The sequence below is a fragment of the Mercurialis annua genome, linkage group LG3 (assembly GCF_937616625.2).
Source record: "Mercurialis annua linkage group LG3, ddMerAnnu1.2, whole genome shotgun sequence".
Lineage (NCBI taxonomy): Eukaryota > Viridiplantae > Streptophyta > Magnoliopsida > Malpighiales > Euphorbiaceae > Mercurialis > Mercurialis annua.
The window spans coordinates 54,478,086-54,493,703 of record NC_065572.1 but is presented as its reverse complement, the minus strand read 5'-3'; the positions used below and the strand labels follow the sequence as shown (position 1 = coordinate 54,493,703).

Here is a 15,618-nt window from a genome sequence, read left to right as displayed (position 1 = left end):
TTAAGTCCCCGTATCTAGGGAGTTGGACTCACACTTTGGGATTAAACGATTTATCGCGATCGACGTGGTAGAGTGTGAACACTCCCGGATCGCACCATTGGGATCAATTTGATTTGATTATATATGATTGATATGTTCGAGGATTAGGGTTTCAATCGAATTTGGTACTTGGCTGCATATGATTTGAATACTATTGCATTATTTTATGTTTTATTTGAATACTTATTAGTAAATGTATGAACTCACTCAGTATATTCCCATATACTGACCCCTCACAGTCTTTCCTTTCAGATAAAAGCATTTCAAAGGATGGACTTCCATTTCTTGTTCCGGAAGTTCACAGTAGTTGAAGTATGTGTCAAAGGAAGTATCACTTCATAGCGCTGCAGTAGTCTGTAGATGTCTGTTTGTGCCTAATGTTGAGTCAAACGGTATATATATAATTAATTTTAAAGAATGATGTTTTCTTCTGTTTGATTTCTTTAACCAATTGCCATGAGTGGAATTGGTCACGATTATGACTAGAAACAGGGCAGTGCTGGATATGAGATATCGCTCGGTAAGACCCTAGTTTCTACGAATCATTTGTAATGGTTTTCGAAAAGTAATTCAGATATTTTGATATGTATAATGGCAATGTTTAAAAAGGTTTTCTGAAAAACATTTTATATAGAATAATATATTTAATTCGCGAAATATTCATAGTGGTTTTAGGCTTGTTATGGGTTTCAGAGCTAACACTCCCGTTCCCTAGCACCGGTCTCGGCTTAATAATTTGGGTCGTGACAGAGTTGCTATAAAATCCCCTTTCTCTTTGATATACTAATATACATGATGCATTTCCTAACAAAAATCATTTTGGCATAAGTATATGAAATTCAGTTATGCCTTTTTCTATAGTGATTATGCATTCGTGACGCATCTGAGCACAATAATACTTTTTAAAATAAAACTGTAATACTCATTTGGTAAGCTTTTTTCAAACTACTTCTCTGTAACATTTCAAGTTTCTTAATCCTGATTCTTTATTTTCACATTAGGGCTATTAGTTCTTCACATTATTTGGCTGGTTATCAGTAGTTATTGATTTCCGTTTATGAATGTACGCTCTTTAACATCCTTAACCTATTCTTTCACATTTCAATTACCTTTTTATAGTATTGATTATTTGTATGTGTGTTTCTTGTTTAAGGATATATTTCATATATGTAGTTTATGTTTTTAAATTCTGCCGCGAATATTGAAAACACATAAACATACTAACTTAAACATAAGACACATAACTAAACAATACCTGACGATGACTGTCGAGGCTGTATTGCCTTTCTAATCATCAGACCATTTCCACATCCGCCAGTCTCTTTAAGTGTTTATTTACACTTTACCCCTCATTACCAAGTATGAGGCTAACCCTTTTACCTTATCTCGAGGTTTATTCATCCACAGACTTCCTATCACGTTACGTGTTATTGTTTAACACACTTTACTTACCCTAATGTAAGGTACTTCCTTATCTTATATAGTTTACCCTTTACTTCTTTCAATACTTATGAGGAACTATTATTCCATAATAGTCCTATCGATCCTCTTTCAATTGGTTCTCGAGACCTCAAATTTACTCTTAACTTTTATTTGTTAGGACACCCTATTTCATTTATGGATTTCTAATCCATCTCACATCTTATGGACCTTCGAGTTTATCGAAGTCCGACGTCATCTTTCATGACATCGTTTGCCTGTTTTGTGCTTGTTTGCATACAAGCTTATTTATTCCTCCTTCACTTTCACTACAACACTCTGATCACTTATCCATTAATTGTTGTCTTTACAGTTAAACTTATACGTCTTTTTGTCCGATAGTCTTATACTTATTTTATAGTAGCTAGGATCGTCTCTTCCTTTACTACCAAATCATACACTTCATGGCTTTATGAATCTCATGAAGTTGAATGCTTACTTAGCATTACTTGGTATGTATCGGGTCCTTTTTCCCTGATATCCTTCCGTCCTTAATTCCTTTAATCTTGATGATCTCTTATTTCTTGTTCCATATCTCCAACCTTTATTCTTACTAATATTTTCTTTATCAGTAGGTTGGTCTTATCTTCATAACAACTATACCTTCCTTAATTCTATGTATTCGTATCCACATAGAAAATTATTTCTCTTGTTACCTTTCAAGTAACGTCCTATTTCTTTTCCTCGACTATCCCTGTCGAGTACTATTCCTTATACTCAAGTTGTTTAAACCCTTTCTCTATTTTGACTATCTCAGTCGATCTCTTTGCATCCTCTATCCCTCTTTGGTTCTTATGTTTTCTTGTACTTAAATATCTTGATGTAGGTATCCCGTTCCTTATCGTCCCTCATTCCATCCTATCCAGTAACATCCTTATGTTATAACTCAACTCTCTTGTTGAGTCTTTCTTTCCTATCCCGTTGTATCTTTCGATGTCCAGATGGCTTATTAGTCGTAGCGTATGTCTCCTTCGTTTGCTTTTCTAAGCGTCGTTGGTCCAAATATATGTCCTCCTTAGGACTTATCTATTTGTATTTCACGAGATCACCTCTTCATGATGATTACATATATCGATCACACACTTTAGTGTCTATATTTTTTATCATATACCTTTATTGGTATCATAGATTGTCGCTGCACCTCTTACTCTTGAGGTGACTAACTTGCCTTATACGAACTTCACCTCCGTAGGTGCTACCTATGAAGTATGATCCTATGTTCATTCATTATTGCTCTTTGTTATGATTTTGTTATTGGTGTTATAGGAATTTTCCCTCCGGTTTGCTTATGTTTCAAATTCGTTTGAATTTGCCCTTTGACACTTTCAAACGCTTTCCTTCTCAATCAAATACCATTTTTAATCATACCTTCTTAAATTTTTTATTATAATTACCCATCAGAATGATGACACCTCTTATCATTAAAGAGTTGCCATTTTCAAATTTCTTTTATTGCTCGTATCAGCCAATGTATAACGCAGGGTTTTAAATTAATCTGCTTATACATATGTGTTGATACTACAATATATTTTAAAACATGCATTTCATGTTTCCTATGACTCACTATATGATATGTCTGCGCACAAATATACCTTTAAAACAAATTTCAAATCTGGTTTCTTTTGCAAACATCATAAGTTAACTCAGACCGAATCTTTTGTGACCTTAATGTTCTTTTATTATGGCTTCTTATCATACTTATTGATGTACTTTATCAATATCCCCTATCCTTTCATCATACACTAATAAGCTATGTTAGGGCATAGCTTAACTCACTTGTGCATATTGGACATTCTGTAGAGTATGTCGAACTGTTTTCATGTATGGTCAATGTATGTTTTCTATGTTTAGTATCCTTCTTAAAGGATATATCAAACCTGTGCACCTAGGTTTTCAATATTTTAGTGGATCATCTCTACCATAATGATCTATCGTTCATACGAGGTGTCTATATTATAATGGTTCGTCTTATTGACTAAACCATAGCTATCGCAAACAATGTATTAGCATAGGGCATATACAACGTACCTGGAGGTCCTCGACTAGATTCGCCGCGTTCTTAGATCACTATTCCTGATTGACGGCCTCTGGTTTATCTTGGGCTACCCCTAGTTGGTGCTACCGAATTGAACCTTACACTTGGTTATGGAACATCCTCGAGCAAAGCATTGTACTCGGGTCCTAGACCTCTTGCGGCCATCTGATTGATCTCTACACTTCTTCCTCGGGTCAACTCTGGTATTACCAACCTAAAGAATTACATAGTGTAGGCTCCTACTAGAGAGAAGCCCCTAGAAAGTAAGTTCAGATATTCGTTAATATGATTGATGCTTTTTCTAGCTATCCCTCCTCTTTGGACAATATCTGATCGGAGACCTCAATACAACTGGATCTCTCCCCAATACTCGTATATCCTTACATCTCTGACAGTTAGATTCTTTAGTGGATCTACAGGTGGTTCATGGTGGAGATTATCTATCTCTGCTTCCCTGGATACTTCCTGAACCCCTATGAAACCATTATGATACAATGGAGGTATTTCTTCTCCAGTTAGTACCAAGTGTAGCTGATCTCCTTCTTGCCCAGACATGCTAAAATCAAAATAACCGGTTGTGAGGTTCCATTCTCACACTCCCCTTTTTATATATATGTGTGGCATGTATATCTGTTCATGCATGTATCTTCATCGTATAAGCATACTCAAACAATAGCAAATAACATGTCATAAACAACCCATTATATACATAATAGGTTCACGTCCTATTTAGGGAAGTTAAGAGTCTAGACAAACAAAAGAGGACTTTATCGAAGGTATAACTAAGAGGACTGCAGTAGTTCCTAGCTTTAACTTAGTGACAATGTCAAACCTAGGTTCAAACAATCAGCAATGATATACGAGCAATAGCTTATGAATCTAAACCGTTGCTCGAATACCAACTTTGTCACGACCCGAAATCTTGAGCCAAGACTGGAGCTAGGTAATGGGAATGGTAGTTCCAAAACCCGTAACAAGCCTTAAAAACATAATAAACTTTTTACCTTTTGCAAGCGTCAAACATACAAACATCTATTCATACATAAAACGTTTTCACAAACACTTTACAAGGTTTAACGAACACAAACATCTATTTAAAACTGTAAAAACATTTCTTAGGGACGTGTGCCTTATCATGCGATATCTCATATCCTAGCACAACCCGTCCCATTACAAATCAAATAGTGTAAAGTTGAAATCAAAACATTTTTATACATCAGACCGTGCACAAAACATATGAACACTGTTTGACACACATATATAAAGTAAGACCAGACTCTACTGAAGCACTACTGATTCTGTACATACTTCAGAGTTCTGGAACAAGGATAGAAGTTCTGCTTGCATAAAAACTAGACACCTGCACCAAACATTAATGGGGGGGTCAGTCGAAACTAAGTGAGTTCATTAGTTTACATACAAGCACTTATTAAAAAATACAAATCAATGGATAAATCATTCAAGCATATGTATCTATGTACGAATATCCGACTGAAACTTTAACACTTATGCTATAACCTTATACTGGAACCTAACTATTCTAAACTTCTGATCAAGGCAAGTTGCGAACGATTCGCATACTTATTCCTTGTGGTAGGGTCCCGAGATAATTCGACCGAGTTACCCGATACCACGTAGTACAGTCCTGAGATAATTCACCGAGTTACTTATACTACCACTTATCCATTTTCATACAAACACATGAGTCCTGAGATAATTCCACCGAGTTACTCCTTGATACAGGTCCTGAGATAATTAGACCGAACTATATCCTGTATCGGACACATCAACGAGCAAGATGGCTTTCAAACATCGACTGATATCACACTTGTGCCATATTGTAGAGTCCTTGCACTTACTGAAGTATCTTAAGACTCTAATGTCAACTGGTGATCGCACAGTTCCTATTGCACTCAATAGGAAAGCTTGTTCCATTGGATCTATACTAGTTTCAAATAATGAGTCGTGCATTTCCAACAACACAATTCATTTATAAATGATACTATTCCATTGTATAAAAAAATTTGAATAAAAGAAATGCATTTTAAAATACTATATGTGTAAATAATCAACGTAATAAACTCACAGTGTGCTATTCCCAAAAACATTGATCTTAGGCTTATGTCGAATTCTTACATTTGACTCTTTTTGTTTGCGGCTATTCCGAATTCATATCCTCCTATCTTACTTCTTCCCTAGTGCATTTTAGCTCAAAATGGAATTTGAGCGTTTTTGGCCAAAATTGCCAAAACAAATCATTGGAAAGTGAAATTTAGAGATAATGGAATAATATTATTTATTTTAAAATAAATAATACGGAAATTATCGAGTTCAAACAATTAAGCAATTAACGGACTAAATTGGACGAAAGAAAAGCTAGGAATTGACAAGTGAGGAGGTGACAACCCCAAGGACCAAAGAGAGACTTTATCGATAATTATAAAAGGCATTTGAATTGAGTTTAAACTCAGATTATCAAATGCTCTCAGCCTTTATGAACTACATCATCTTCAACCTTTGAGTTTTTCATGCAAAATCTTTGATTTATCATAGCGTCTTCAATTCTCAACAGAATTGAGGGACTCTCACGGCCACGGAACGAGGAAAAGATCCTCTACTGGATTATGGCTTTAATTTGAGGTAAGTTTGAATATTTCCAGCTAGGGTTTCAGTACTGTAAATTCGGTTTTGGTGATTAATTTAGGATTTTGGTGGTTTTAATGTTCAAAGGTGATGGTGAGCTTATATGGAACACTTTGACGGTGATTTTGGATGCTTAAACCTTCCACAAAGTCATCAACCAAGGTAAGATGGATTTCTGAGATTAATTATGATAAGATAATGAAATTGGATGAAGAATTTCTTGAATGAATTCGGCAATCTCATAAGGATTAGGGTGTTTGATAATTGATAAATGTGGCTGATAGAACTGTGTTGGTTGTTGCTTGAATAATGAATGAAATTTTGATTGAGAATATTAATTAAGGTTCGGCCATGGAGCTAAAATGATAGTGTAAGATTCAAATGAGGATTAGGAGCATTGAATTTAATTGTTAGAGCTGAAAATAGGTTGTGATTAATTGATAAACCTTGAATGAAATGTTGATACATGATTCAGCCAAAATGAGCAGTTTATGCCTAAGCATTTTGAATGATTTTTAGACATGAAATGAATGTGTTTGTGCTGAGATATAAGGGCTGGTATTAAGGTATGCTAGCAATAAGTTTCAAATCTCGACGAGTTATAAGTATACGTTTTTCCTAGTTCGGCCTCTAAGTGGTTCAAATAAATCATAACATTATGTCGCTCATAATAGCTCTGAATTTAGGACGGCCCGAGGTTATTAACTTTCAAGCTAAATTCTGACACCTTCGGGTGCTAATCTCAGTCCGAGACCTAAACAAAAGTTGTATGCGACATTTTGAACTATAAGAATGTTAGTTTTGTTTAGCGGTCAGACTATTTTAAGTAAACAGTTTCGATAGCCGAAGTTGGCTAGAAACCTAGTTTTGGATTAATTAATTATAGTTAGATTGTTATTGGTTCGAGCTATTATCGAATTTGCGTAGACTCGACGAGGCGAATACCAACGGAACTCGGAACGTATAGAGCGCGACATCATCCTAGCTATTATCGAAGTTATGGATAGAAAATGGTTAGTATATTTTACTTACTCTTATTATCGTATTAAAACCTATTTTATATATACTATATGTTATTATTAAATGCATCGCATAAATTATATAGTTTTATTTTATTGATTTTTTCTTATTAGATTGAATTATATTCAAATTGTTTGTTTATGGATTGAAATACATTGTATTGGATTGACTTGATTAATATATGGATTGTACTATTTTGCTTATTACTTGACGATTGTTTGTAAATGTGAATTTATTTACGATTCGAAGAAGCGAGCTACCTATTGGGCGTCAATAGGTCGTGTGATCACTGGTGTTTATAGGAGTATAGATATTCGTACCTAGAATTATTTGATATGAGCTCATTAAATATTGATCATGTCTGTGATTATGAAACGGTTGGGATTACCTAGGTACGAAGCTTAGGATTCATGTTGGTTATACCTTGGAGTTGTCTCCTCCGGGCATAACTATAAATGCCCGAGTTGACCCGGAATACGTGGTTGTTTGTGTGGAACATCTGCATTCCGGGGTTAGGATTCCTTTTCAGACCTATCTTGTCTCCCTGTTTCGGTGGTATAATATGCCTTTGAGTCAGTTTCATCCTAATAGTATCAGACATTTTTTCACTGTTCGGGCTTTTTGTTTAAGAAATAAGATTCCCTTTTCTGTTTTGCTAGTATGTATAGCTTAGTTTTCAATGGCGAGTATGGCTTCGCTTATTTTAAAATTCTAAAGTCGGAACCTAGGCGAGTAGTTGATAACGTGATCACTTATCTAAAGAGGTTTAGAGTACATTGGTTCCGAGTTAGGCATCCTACTGCTTTTGCTGAGTTGCCTCGTGGCTGGTCATGTGTTTCCCCGAAGCATACTTACATTAGGAGGGATAAGGTCCGAGAGGAAGTAATAAGCGTCTCCAGGATTTATTGGAACAGACTGGTCCTGTAAATACCAAGGAAGTCCTTCCTCGATTGAGGATTGTAAAGTTTAACCCCAATCGCCAAGGTTGTTTTCAGTTTTTTATTTTTATTTTCTAACTTTTCTTGTTCGTCTCTCTCTCTCTCTCTCTTTTATGATTTTGATTTATTGCTGCGCTGCCTTTGAATTTTTGTGCAGCGATGGATATGATTGTTTTTGCTGCTGGTCGCCGACCTAAACCCAATAAGGGACAAGCTTCCCAACCTGCTAGTGCTTCTTAGCAGAAGTTGCCAGATGTTCTAAATGTGCGTGTACCGAATAAGACTACTGCCTCGGAAACTCTGTTACTTGTCTCCGAGAAGAAATGGAAGAGAGGAAAATCGATTGGCAAAAAGCCTTCCGATCAAGGTGTTGTGCAGTTATCTGCCGATATTGACGCGTTTGACGAGGACTTGTCTAGCGGCGAGGATCGTCCGGATCCTATTGTGGTTGCTTTAAATGCTGATTCGGTGGCGGCTAGAAGCGGGGCTGGCCCGGGTTCTGTGCCGCCTGTGGCTGATGGGGCACCTTTGGTTGATTCTGGCGCTGCTCGGGCCCGGAAGGGGAAGAATAAACTTGGAGATACTTCTGACGTTGTTGCTGATGCTGGTATTGAACTTTCTTTGAGTTCATCAGCTATTGCTCGGTTTCTGAAGAAGAAGACTTCAGATGACTCTGTTGAGAGCTATCCGACAGCTCTTTACTTGGCTCGGCTTTGTTCTTTGCCGAAGGATGTGGATAGTTTAAAGATTACCCATCCTCGAGATTTTATTGATGGTGGCTGTTCTCTTGCTATATATATATATATTAGGGTTGTGCTTAATACTTTGTTTTATTTGTGTTTGGATAGTTGATCAACCATTTGCTCGAGGCTCGCTCAGTTCAAGATGATCTCGTTAATCAGGCTTCGGCTGATCAGGAGAAAGCTGAAGTTGCTGCTGCTTCCTTAGAGTCGGAACAAATTTCTCGGGCAAATTTTCAGTCTGTGCTTGATAACAATATCAAGGAATATAATGCACATATTGCCAACTTGAAGAAGGAGGTGAAGTCTCTAACCGATGCTCGGCTTGAGCTTAAGCAAAAAACCGAGCTGGATCTTATAAAGCAAAGGGAGCAATATGACGCGCTTTTTTCCAAGCAGAAGAAGACGTCTTTGGAGGAGCTCGAGAAAGCTACAAAAGCGGTTCGGACTGAGGTGGCCGCCGAGTTTGGTCAGCTGACTGATTTGCTGGAGGACGATCTGAAAGAGATAGTGGGTCCCTTACTGTTGCCCGATGCTGATCCTGAGTGCCTTTATCTCGATGCAGCTGGTATGTATCAGGTACTTATGCAGAAAAGGGTTGCGGTAACCGATGCTGCCACTGAGTTAGAGGCCGATCTGAACAAGGAGTTTGATCAAATAGACCGGGAAAATGCTCAATCTGTCGTTGACCGAAGTTCTGACCTTCCGACCGGACCTCCTTTGTCAGGTCAACTTGATGTGAGCCATTGTGAAGAAGCTGGTTTGAGCGAAGGTGGTAGCTCTAAGTCAGGGAATGACTTGAATTTGCCTGACGATGTAACTCAGGCTGTAATAGCCAAGAAATCATGAACTGTAAAATTTTTGTGAATTTATTCAAGTGGTATATTGGATTTTCGTAGTTCTTGTTTTATTATGTTTTCCTGTTTATACATTTTTATGTATGTTTGTATTTTCCACTTTATCTTCAGTGTTTGTTTATGTCTATAGCATCGGTTATGATTTTACTCGGTTGAAAGCAATTGCCTTGATTTGCTTTAAGCCATGGCTTAACTCAGTTAAAAGTGGTTGCTATAATTTTTTCTAAGCTATGGCTTAGATCAGTGAAAGTGATTACTTTGATTCTATTTTAGCTATGGCTTAGATTGGTGAAAGCGATTGCTTTTGTTCCTTTTAAGCTATGGCTTAAATCGGTGAAAGCGATTGCTTTAATTCTATTTAAGCTATGGCTTAGACCGGTGAAAGCGATTGCTTTAATTCTATTTAAGCTATGGCTTAGACCGGTGAAAGCGATTGCTTTTATTCCTTTTAAGCTATGGCTTAGATCGGTGAAAGCGATTGCTTTAATTCCTTTTAAGCTATGGCTTAGATCGGTGAAAGCGATTGATTTTGTTCCTTTTAAGCTATGGCTTAGATCAGTGAAAGCGATTGCTTTAACTCCTTTTAAGCTATGGCTTAGATCATGGAAAGCGATTGCTTTTGTTCCTTTTAAGCTATGGCTTAGATCGGTGAACTTTGACACGTTTTGTTTCTTTCTTTTTTCTTTTATTGATAGGGTAAAAATTTGCATTCTTCCCTACAACTGACTTTGACTTGAATGCAAGTGAAAAAACCCCTGACAGACTCGATAACCTGATTATTTTCTACTGATAGAATCTTTTAATAACTCTGGCATTCCAAGTTCTTGGTAAATCTCGACCTGACAGATAGGTTAGGTAATAGGCCCCTCCTTTCCCCACTTTCTTTACTTGGTAGGGTCCTTTCCAGTTTGCTCCGAGCTTGGATACTCATGCGTTACCTCTTGCTATGTCGGCTCTTCGTAGTACTAGATCTCCTACCTCAAATGTTAGAGGTTTAACCCTTTTGTTATGATATGTACCCATTCTTTGCTTGTATGCTTCAATGTGCATTAATGCTTGCTCTCTTCGTTCTTCTAATAAATCAAGGCAAACTCTGGTGTTCTCTTCATTTTGTTGCTCATCGAAGTATTGTACTTGGATAGTTGGCATGCCTATCCCTACAGGTACCATTGTTTTACATCCGTAGGTTAAGCTGTACGGAGTTCTTTCTGTGCCGCCTTTCGGCGTGGTTCTGTATGACCATAGAACACTGGGTAGCTCGTCGGCCCATCGACCTTTTGCTTCATCCAAACGTTTTTTCTACCCGTTAACAATGGTTCTGTTGGTGACCTCGGTCATTCCGTTGGTCTGGGGGTGGGTGACCAACGTGAACCTTAGATCGATTCCCTGCTCAGTGCAGTAGTCTCTGAAGTTTTTGTTATCGAATTGTTTGCCGTTATCGGTTATGATGATTCTCGGGATTCCAAAACGACAGATGATTTCTCTTCGGACGAAGCTTCATACTCGTGCTTCTATTATGGTAGAGACAGCTTCGGCTTCAACCCACTTGAAAAAAATGGTCGACATCCACAATCAGGAACTTTCTTTGCCCACTTGCTGTCGGGAAAGGGCCGATGATGTCTATACCCCATATGCTGAATGGCCATGGACTTACTATTGGATTTTGCTCGATTGTGGGTTTATGATGTACATTTTGATGATATTGACATTTCTCGCATTTTTGCACTAAGCTTGCTGCGTCTTGTGCCAGTGTCGGCCAGTAGTAACCTTGTAGTACCGCTTTTCCGCAGAGTGCTAGATGAGAGATGTGACTTCCGCAAATGCCTTCATGCATTTCGGCTAAGACATATTTTCCTTCTTTGGCTGTGAGACATCTGGACCATGGGTACAAAAATGACTTTATATACAAGGTATCATCTCGGTATGAGAAATGTGGTGCTCGGCGCTTTACTTTCCTTGCCTCTTTTTTGTCCTCGGGAAGGCTCCCGTTTTCTATGTATGTTATGATATGTTCCATCCATTGATCTAGCAGATTGATCAGGAATGTCATCTCGGGATTCTTGATGCTATTGAAATTTTGGATCGATGATCGTACGACTGGTATTGTTTCTTTGGCTGCACCGGCTTTTGCCAGTGTGTCTGCTTCTGTGTTTCTTATCTAGGTATTTGCTTTAGTTCCCATTTTCCACCTTCTTTGGAAATTTTTGCGAGCAGCTCTTTGACTCGGTCTACATACTTTTTCATTTTGGGATCTTTGACTTCGAATAGTCCGAGTACTTGGTTCACAACCAGTTTAGAGTCGCTCTGAACCTTGATGTACTCTGCTTTGACTACTGTTGCCATTCTTAACCCTCTTATTAGGGCTTCATATTCCGCCGAGTTGTTGGTGGTCGGAAAATTCAGATTGACCGAGCTTAGCATTTTTATCTTATGCGGTCCCCTCAATATCATGCCTGCCACTGACCCGGTCATATTTGATGCTCCGTCTACTTGTAGTACCCAACTGACCAAGCCCTTGTCTACTTCGGTGGGTTGATCGTGCGTTGTTGTTTCAGCCACAAAATCTGCTAGGATCTAAGCTTTCATTGCTGTTCTCGGCTCGTATCTTATGTCATATGATCATATCATGATTGACTAATTGATTAGTCCTCCTAAGGTTTCTGGTCTTCCTAACGCCTTTCTCAGGGGTTGGTTTGTTCGGACTATCACCGTGTGAGCCTTGAAGTACCTTTTGAGCTTCTCTACTATTAATACCAGTGTAAATGTGAATTTCTCGATTTTGCTGTAATTGAGCTCAAGCCCTTTTAATACTTTGCTCGTGTAGTACACCGGTTTCTGCTTGGTCTCTTCTTCTTTTATGAGCACTGATGCTACTATCTCATTGGTGACACTCAGATATAAGTATAGCACTTCTCCTGCTTCGGGGCGCCCGAGTAGTGGCGGTGAACTTAGAAATTTATTGGGCTCCTCAAAAGACTGTTTGCATTCTTCGGTCCATTCAAAGTCTTTCACGCTTCTTAGTGTTTTGAAGGATGAGAGACATCTCTTGGACGAATTAGACACAAATCGACCGAGGGCCGTGATTCTTCCATTAAGTTTTTGAACCTCTTTGGCTGTCTTCGGTGCTTTCATTTCTATGATTGCCTTTGTTTTCTCCGGGTTTACTTCTATGCCTTTTTGAGAGATGAGATAGCCGAGGAATTTCCCTGCGGGGACCCTAAAAGCACACTTGTCTGGGTTTAATTTAAGCTTGTACTTCTTTAACTTGCAGAAAACCTCTTCTAGACCTTTTGATAATCTTCTACCTTTTTGGACTTGACGATGATATCATCCACATAAACCTCCATATTTCGACCGATCTGGTCCTTGTATACAAAATTCATCAATCGCTGGTAAGTTGCTCCGGCATTTTTTTATCCGAAAGGCATTTGTTTGTAGCAGTATGTGCCACTGTCGGTTACGAAACTTATTTTCTCTTCATCGTCATTATGCATTGGTCTCTGGTGGTATTCCTGGGCAGCATCTATGAACGAGTAGACTTCGTAACCGCTTGTCGAGTCGACTAGCTGATCGATGTTCGGCAAAGGATAGCTATCCTTGGGGCATGCACGGTTTAGGTCTGTGAAGTCTATGCATAGTCTCCATTTCCCGTTCGGCTTTCTTATAAGCACGGCGTTTGATAGCCATTTCGGGTAATACACCATTCTGATAAAGCCCGACGCCAATAGTTTGTCTACTTCATTTCTGATGGCAATTTGTCTGTCTACCGCGAAGGCTCTTTTCTTCTATTTGACCGGCTTGTGTATTGGATCTACATTCAGCTTATGTGAAATGATTGCTGGATCTACCCCTTCTATCTCGCCTGGGGTGTTGACAAATTCTACCTCGTTTCTGATTAGCATGTCTGTTATCTCATGTTTACTTGTTCGGGTATTTCAATGCCTATCTAGACCGATCTTGGTGTTACTCCCGTTAGATTAACTTTTTCCAGTTTTCCGTGGGGTTCGAGTTTTCCCTCCTCCGAGTCTGGTATCTCCATGGTCTCAATGGCCAGGGTCTCTGATACATCTTTCATTGACACCAAGTAGCACTATTTAGCTATATCCTGCCTCCCTTTGACTGTCACCACTCCCTCTTCGATAGGAATTTTCATTGACAGGTATTTGATGCATGTGACTGCTCCGGTGTTGTATAACATTGATCTGCAGATTATAACATTGTAGGCAAGTGGCATATCGACGACCATGAATAGTATTTTGAATTTTTGTGTGATACCGACTAAGCCTCCTTTTAGTGTACCATTTTCTTTTCCTAGCTCTACCGTTAATTCTGCTACTCCTTCTGCTCGTACCGGTGCTCCTCCCAGACCGACTAGAGGGGTTTTGACCGGCTTGAGGTTTAGGACCGAGCATCCTATACCGATGTATGCTTGCTTTGTGATGAGGTTAACTGAACTTCCTTCATCCACAAACTGTCTCATTACCCAGAAATTTTCTATTAGACCCGAGATTACCAAGGGGTCTTGGTGGGGAAAGTCTATTCCTTCGCCATCGGCTGGGGCGAAGCTGACCTCGGGTAAAGGTTTTGCTACCGATATGTTCATCACCATTTTTTGCCTTTTGCGCCTGCCTCGTTTGTATTCTGGATCAGCCATTCCTCCAGCTATGGTGTTAATTACTCCTGATACATTTTGCCTTTTTGGAGGTGGTGCCTCCTCCCTCTTTCTGCTATGCTCTCCTCGGTTGTCTCCTCCCGAGATATAACTTATGTTCTGTGCTACGAAGTCTTTTAAGCGACCGACCTGTACCAATTGGTCAATCTCTTTCTTCAGACTTCCACACTCATCGGTGACGTGACCGTGACCATCATGTAATTGGCAATATTTGTTTTTGTTCCCCTCATACTATAGCTTTGGTGGGTATCTTACAGGTTCATTGTTGTTTTGAATCCACATTAGAATGTGTGATCTCGGCGTGTGGAGTGGAATGAAGGCTTGGTCTTCTACTTTTACCGGCCGGTGCGGCTCCATTCGAGGGGGCATGGGTTGCCGCTTGTCTCTTGGCCTTAACTGTCCTGCCTGGCAGTCTGACTGAAGGTCAGTCTCGGTGCCTGAGGCTGCGCCGTTGTTTGTGCGGCTTTTCTTCGTTATTCTTCATCCAAATTGATGTAATTTCAGGCTCGGTCCATGAGCTGGGAGTATGTTTGTACTGGATTCGTTATCAGGTTCTCTCGGAACGCCATTATTGTTGTATTATCCTTTATCGCGTCTATTACGGTATCATCATTCAGGTTTCCTACCTCGACAGCTTCGGCATTAAATCTGCTGATGAAACTCTGCAAGCTTTCTCCGGGTTTCTGATAGCAAAGTTTGAGATCACTGGACTTCTTTTTATGTTCTATGCTCGGCACGAAATGAGTTCGGAAAGCTCTTGCCAGCTCGTCGAAACTTCGGATAGAGCCTTTTTTCAGACTTTGGTACCAGATGTACCTCTCTGAGTGTAAAACCCCAAACGCCATCGAAAGGCACAGGCGGTCCTCCAAAAGTCATCCCCGTGATCAGCAAGAAATCAAACAGAGTCACTGTCAGTTATCCAACCGACAAGTGAAAAGTATAGGTAGTATCCATCCACCGCTCCATCAACGAACGCAGAGAAACGCTGTCACAGATCCTCGTCACAGTAAGCAGACCACTAGCAAGACGGCCGAAACCTGTAGCGTTTACCCGAGAACAAACAACAACAGGCAAAGCACCATACTAGATATGCGCGTACACAAAGTTCCCGGAAGTACAGAACACATCTCTCTCATGAAAGCACAGAAAGATAAAAAAAAATGGGGTCAGAATCATCAAAAATTAAATCGGAAGA

General features: G+C 39.2%; 2 protein-coding genes across 2 annotated transcripts; both read right to left on the bottom strand.

Annotated features, from left to right (window-relative positions):
* Positions 1-10,678: 10,678 nt before the first annotated feature.
* LOC126672651 (uncharacterized) lies at positions 10,679-12,223 on the bottom strand. Its single transcript, XM_050366605.1, has 4 exons — positions 12,029-12,223; positions 11,298-11,909; positions 11,055-11,137; positions 10,679-10,982 (listed from the first exon to the last, which is right to left on the bottom strand). The coding sequence occupies exons 1-4, from the start codon at positions 12,221-12,223 to the stop codon at positions 10,679-10,681; spliced, it is 1,194 nt and encodes a 397-aa protein (XP_050222562.1).
* Positions 12,224-13,841: 1,618 nt separating this feature from the next.
* On the bottom strand, positions 13,842-15,268 carry LOC126672650 (uncharacterized). Its single transcript, XM_050366604.1, has 3 exons — positions 14,960-15,268; positions 14,679-14,891; positions 13,842-14,552 (listed from the first exon to the last, which is right to left on the bottom strand). Exons 1-3 carry the CDS (start codon positions 15,266-15,268, stop codon positions 13,842-13,844), a joined length of 1,233 nt encoding a protein of 410 aa, XP_050222561.1.
* Positions 15,269-15,618: the final 350 nt, after the last annotated feature.

Bases quoted from the DNA above. Each gene is read 5' to 3' on its own strand.
- LOC126672650 (XM_050366604.1), bottom strand. From the start codon at position 15,268: ATGGCGTTTGGGGTTTTACACTCAGAGAGGTACATCTGGTACCAAAGT. The intron at 14,892-14,959 runs GTACAAACATAC...AGAATAACGAAG, and splicing joins AGAACCTGATAACGAATCCA to AAAAGCCGCACAAACAACGG. The intron at 14,553-14,678 runs GTAAGATACCCA...CAATTGGTACAG, and splicing joins TTCAAAACAACAATGAACCT to GTCGGTCGCTTAAAAGACTT.
- LOC126672651 (XM_050366605.1), bottom strand. From the start codon at position 12,223: ATGACCGGGTCAGTGGCAGGCATGATATTGAGGGGACCGCATAAGATA. The intron at 11,910-12,028 runs GTACTCGGACTA...GCAAATACCTAG, and splicing joins CTAAACTGGTTGTGAACCAA to ATAAGAAACACAGAAGCAGA. The intron at 10,983-11,054 runs GTAGAAAAAACG...ATGGTCATACAG, and splicing joins AACAGAACCATTGTTAACGG to AACCACGCCGAAAGGCGGCA.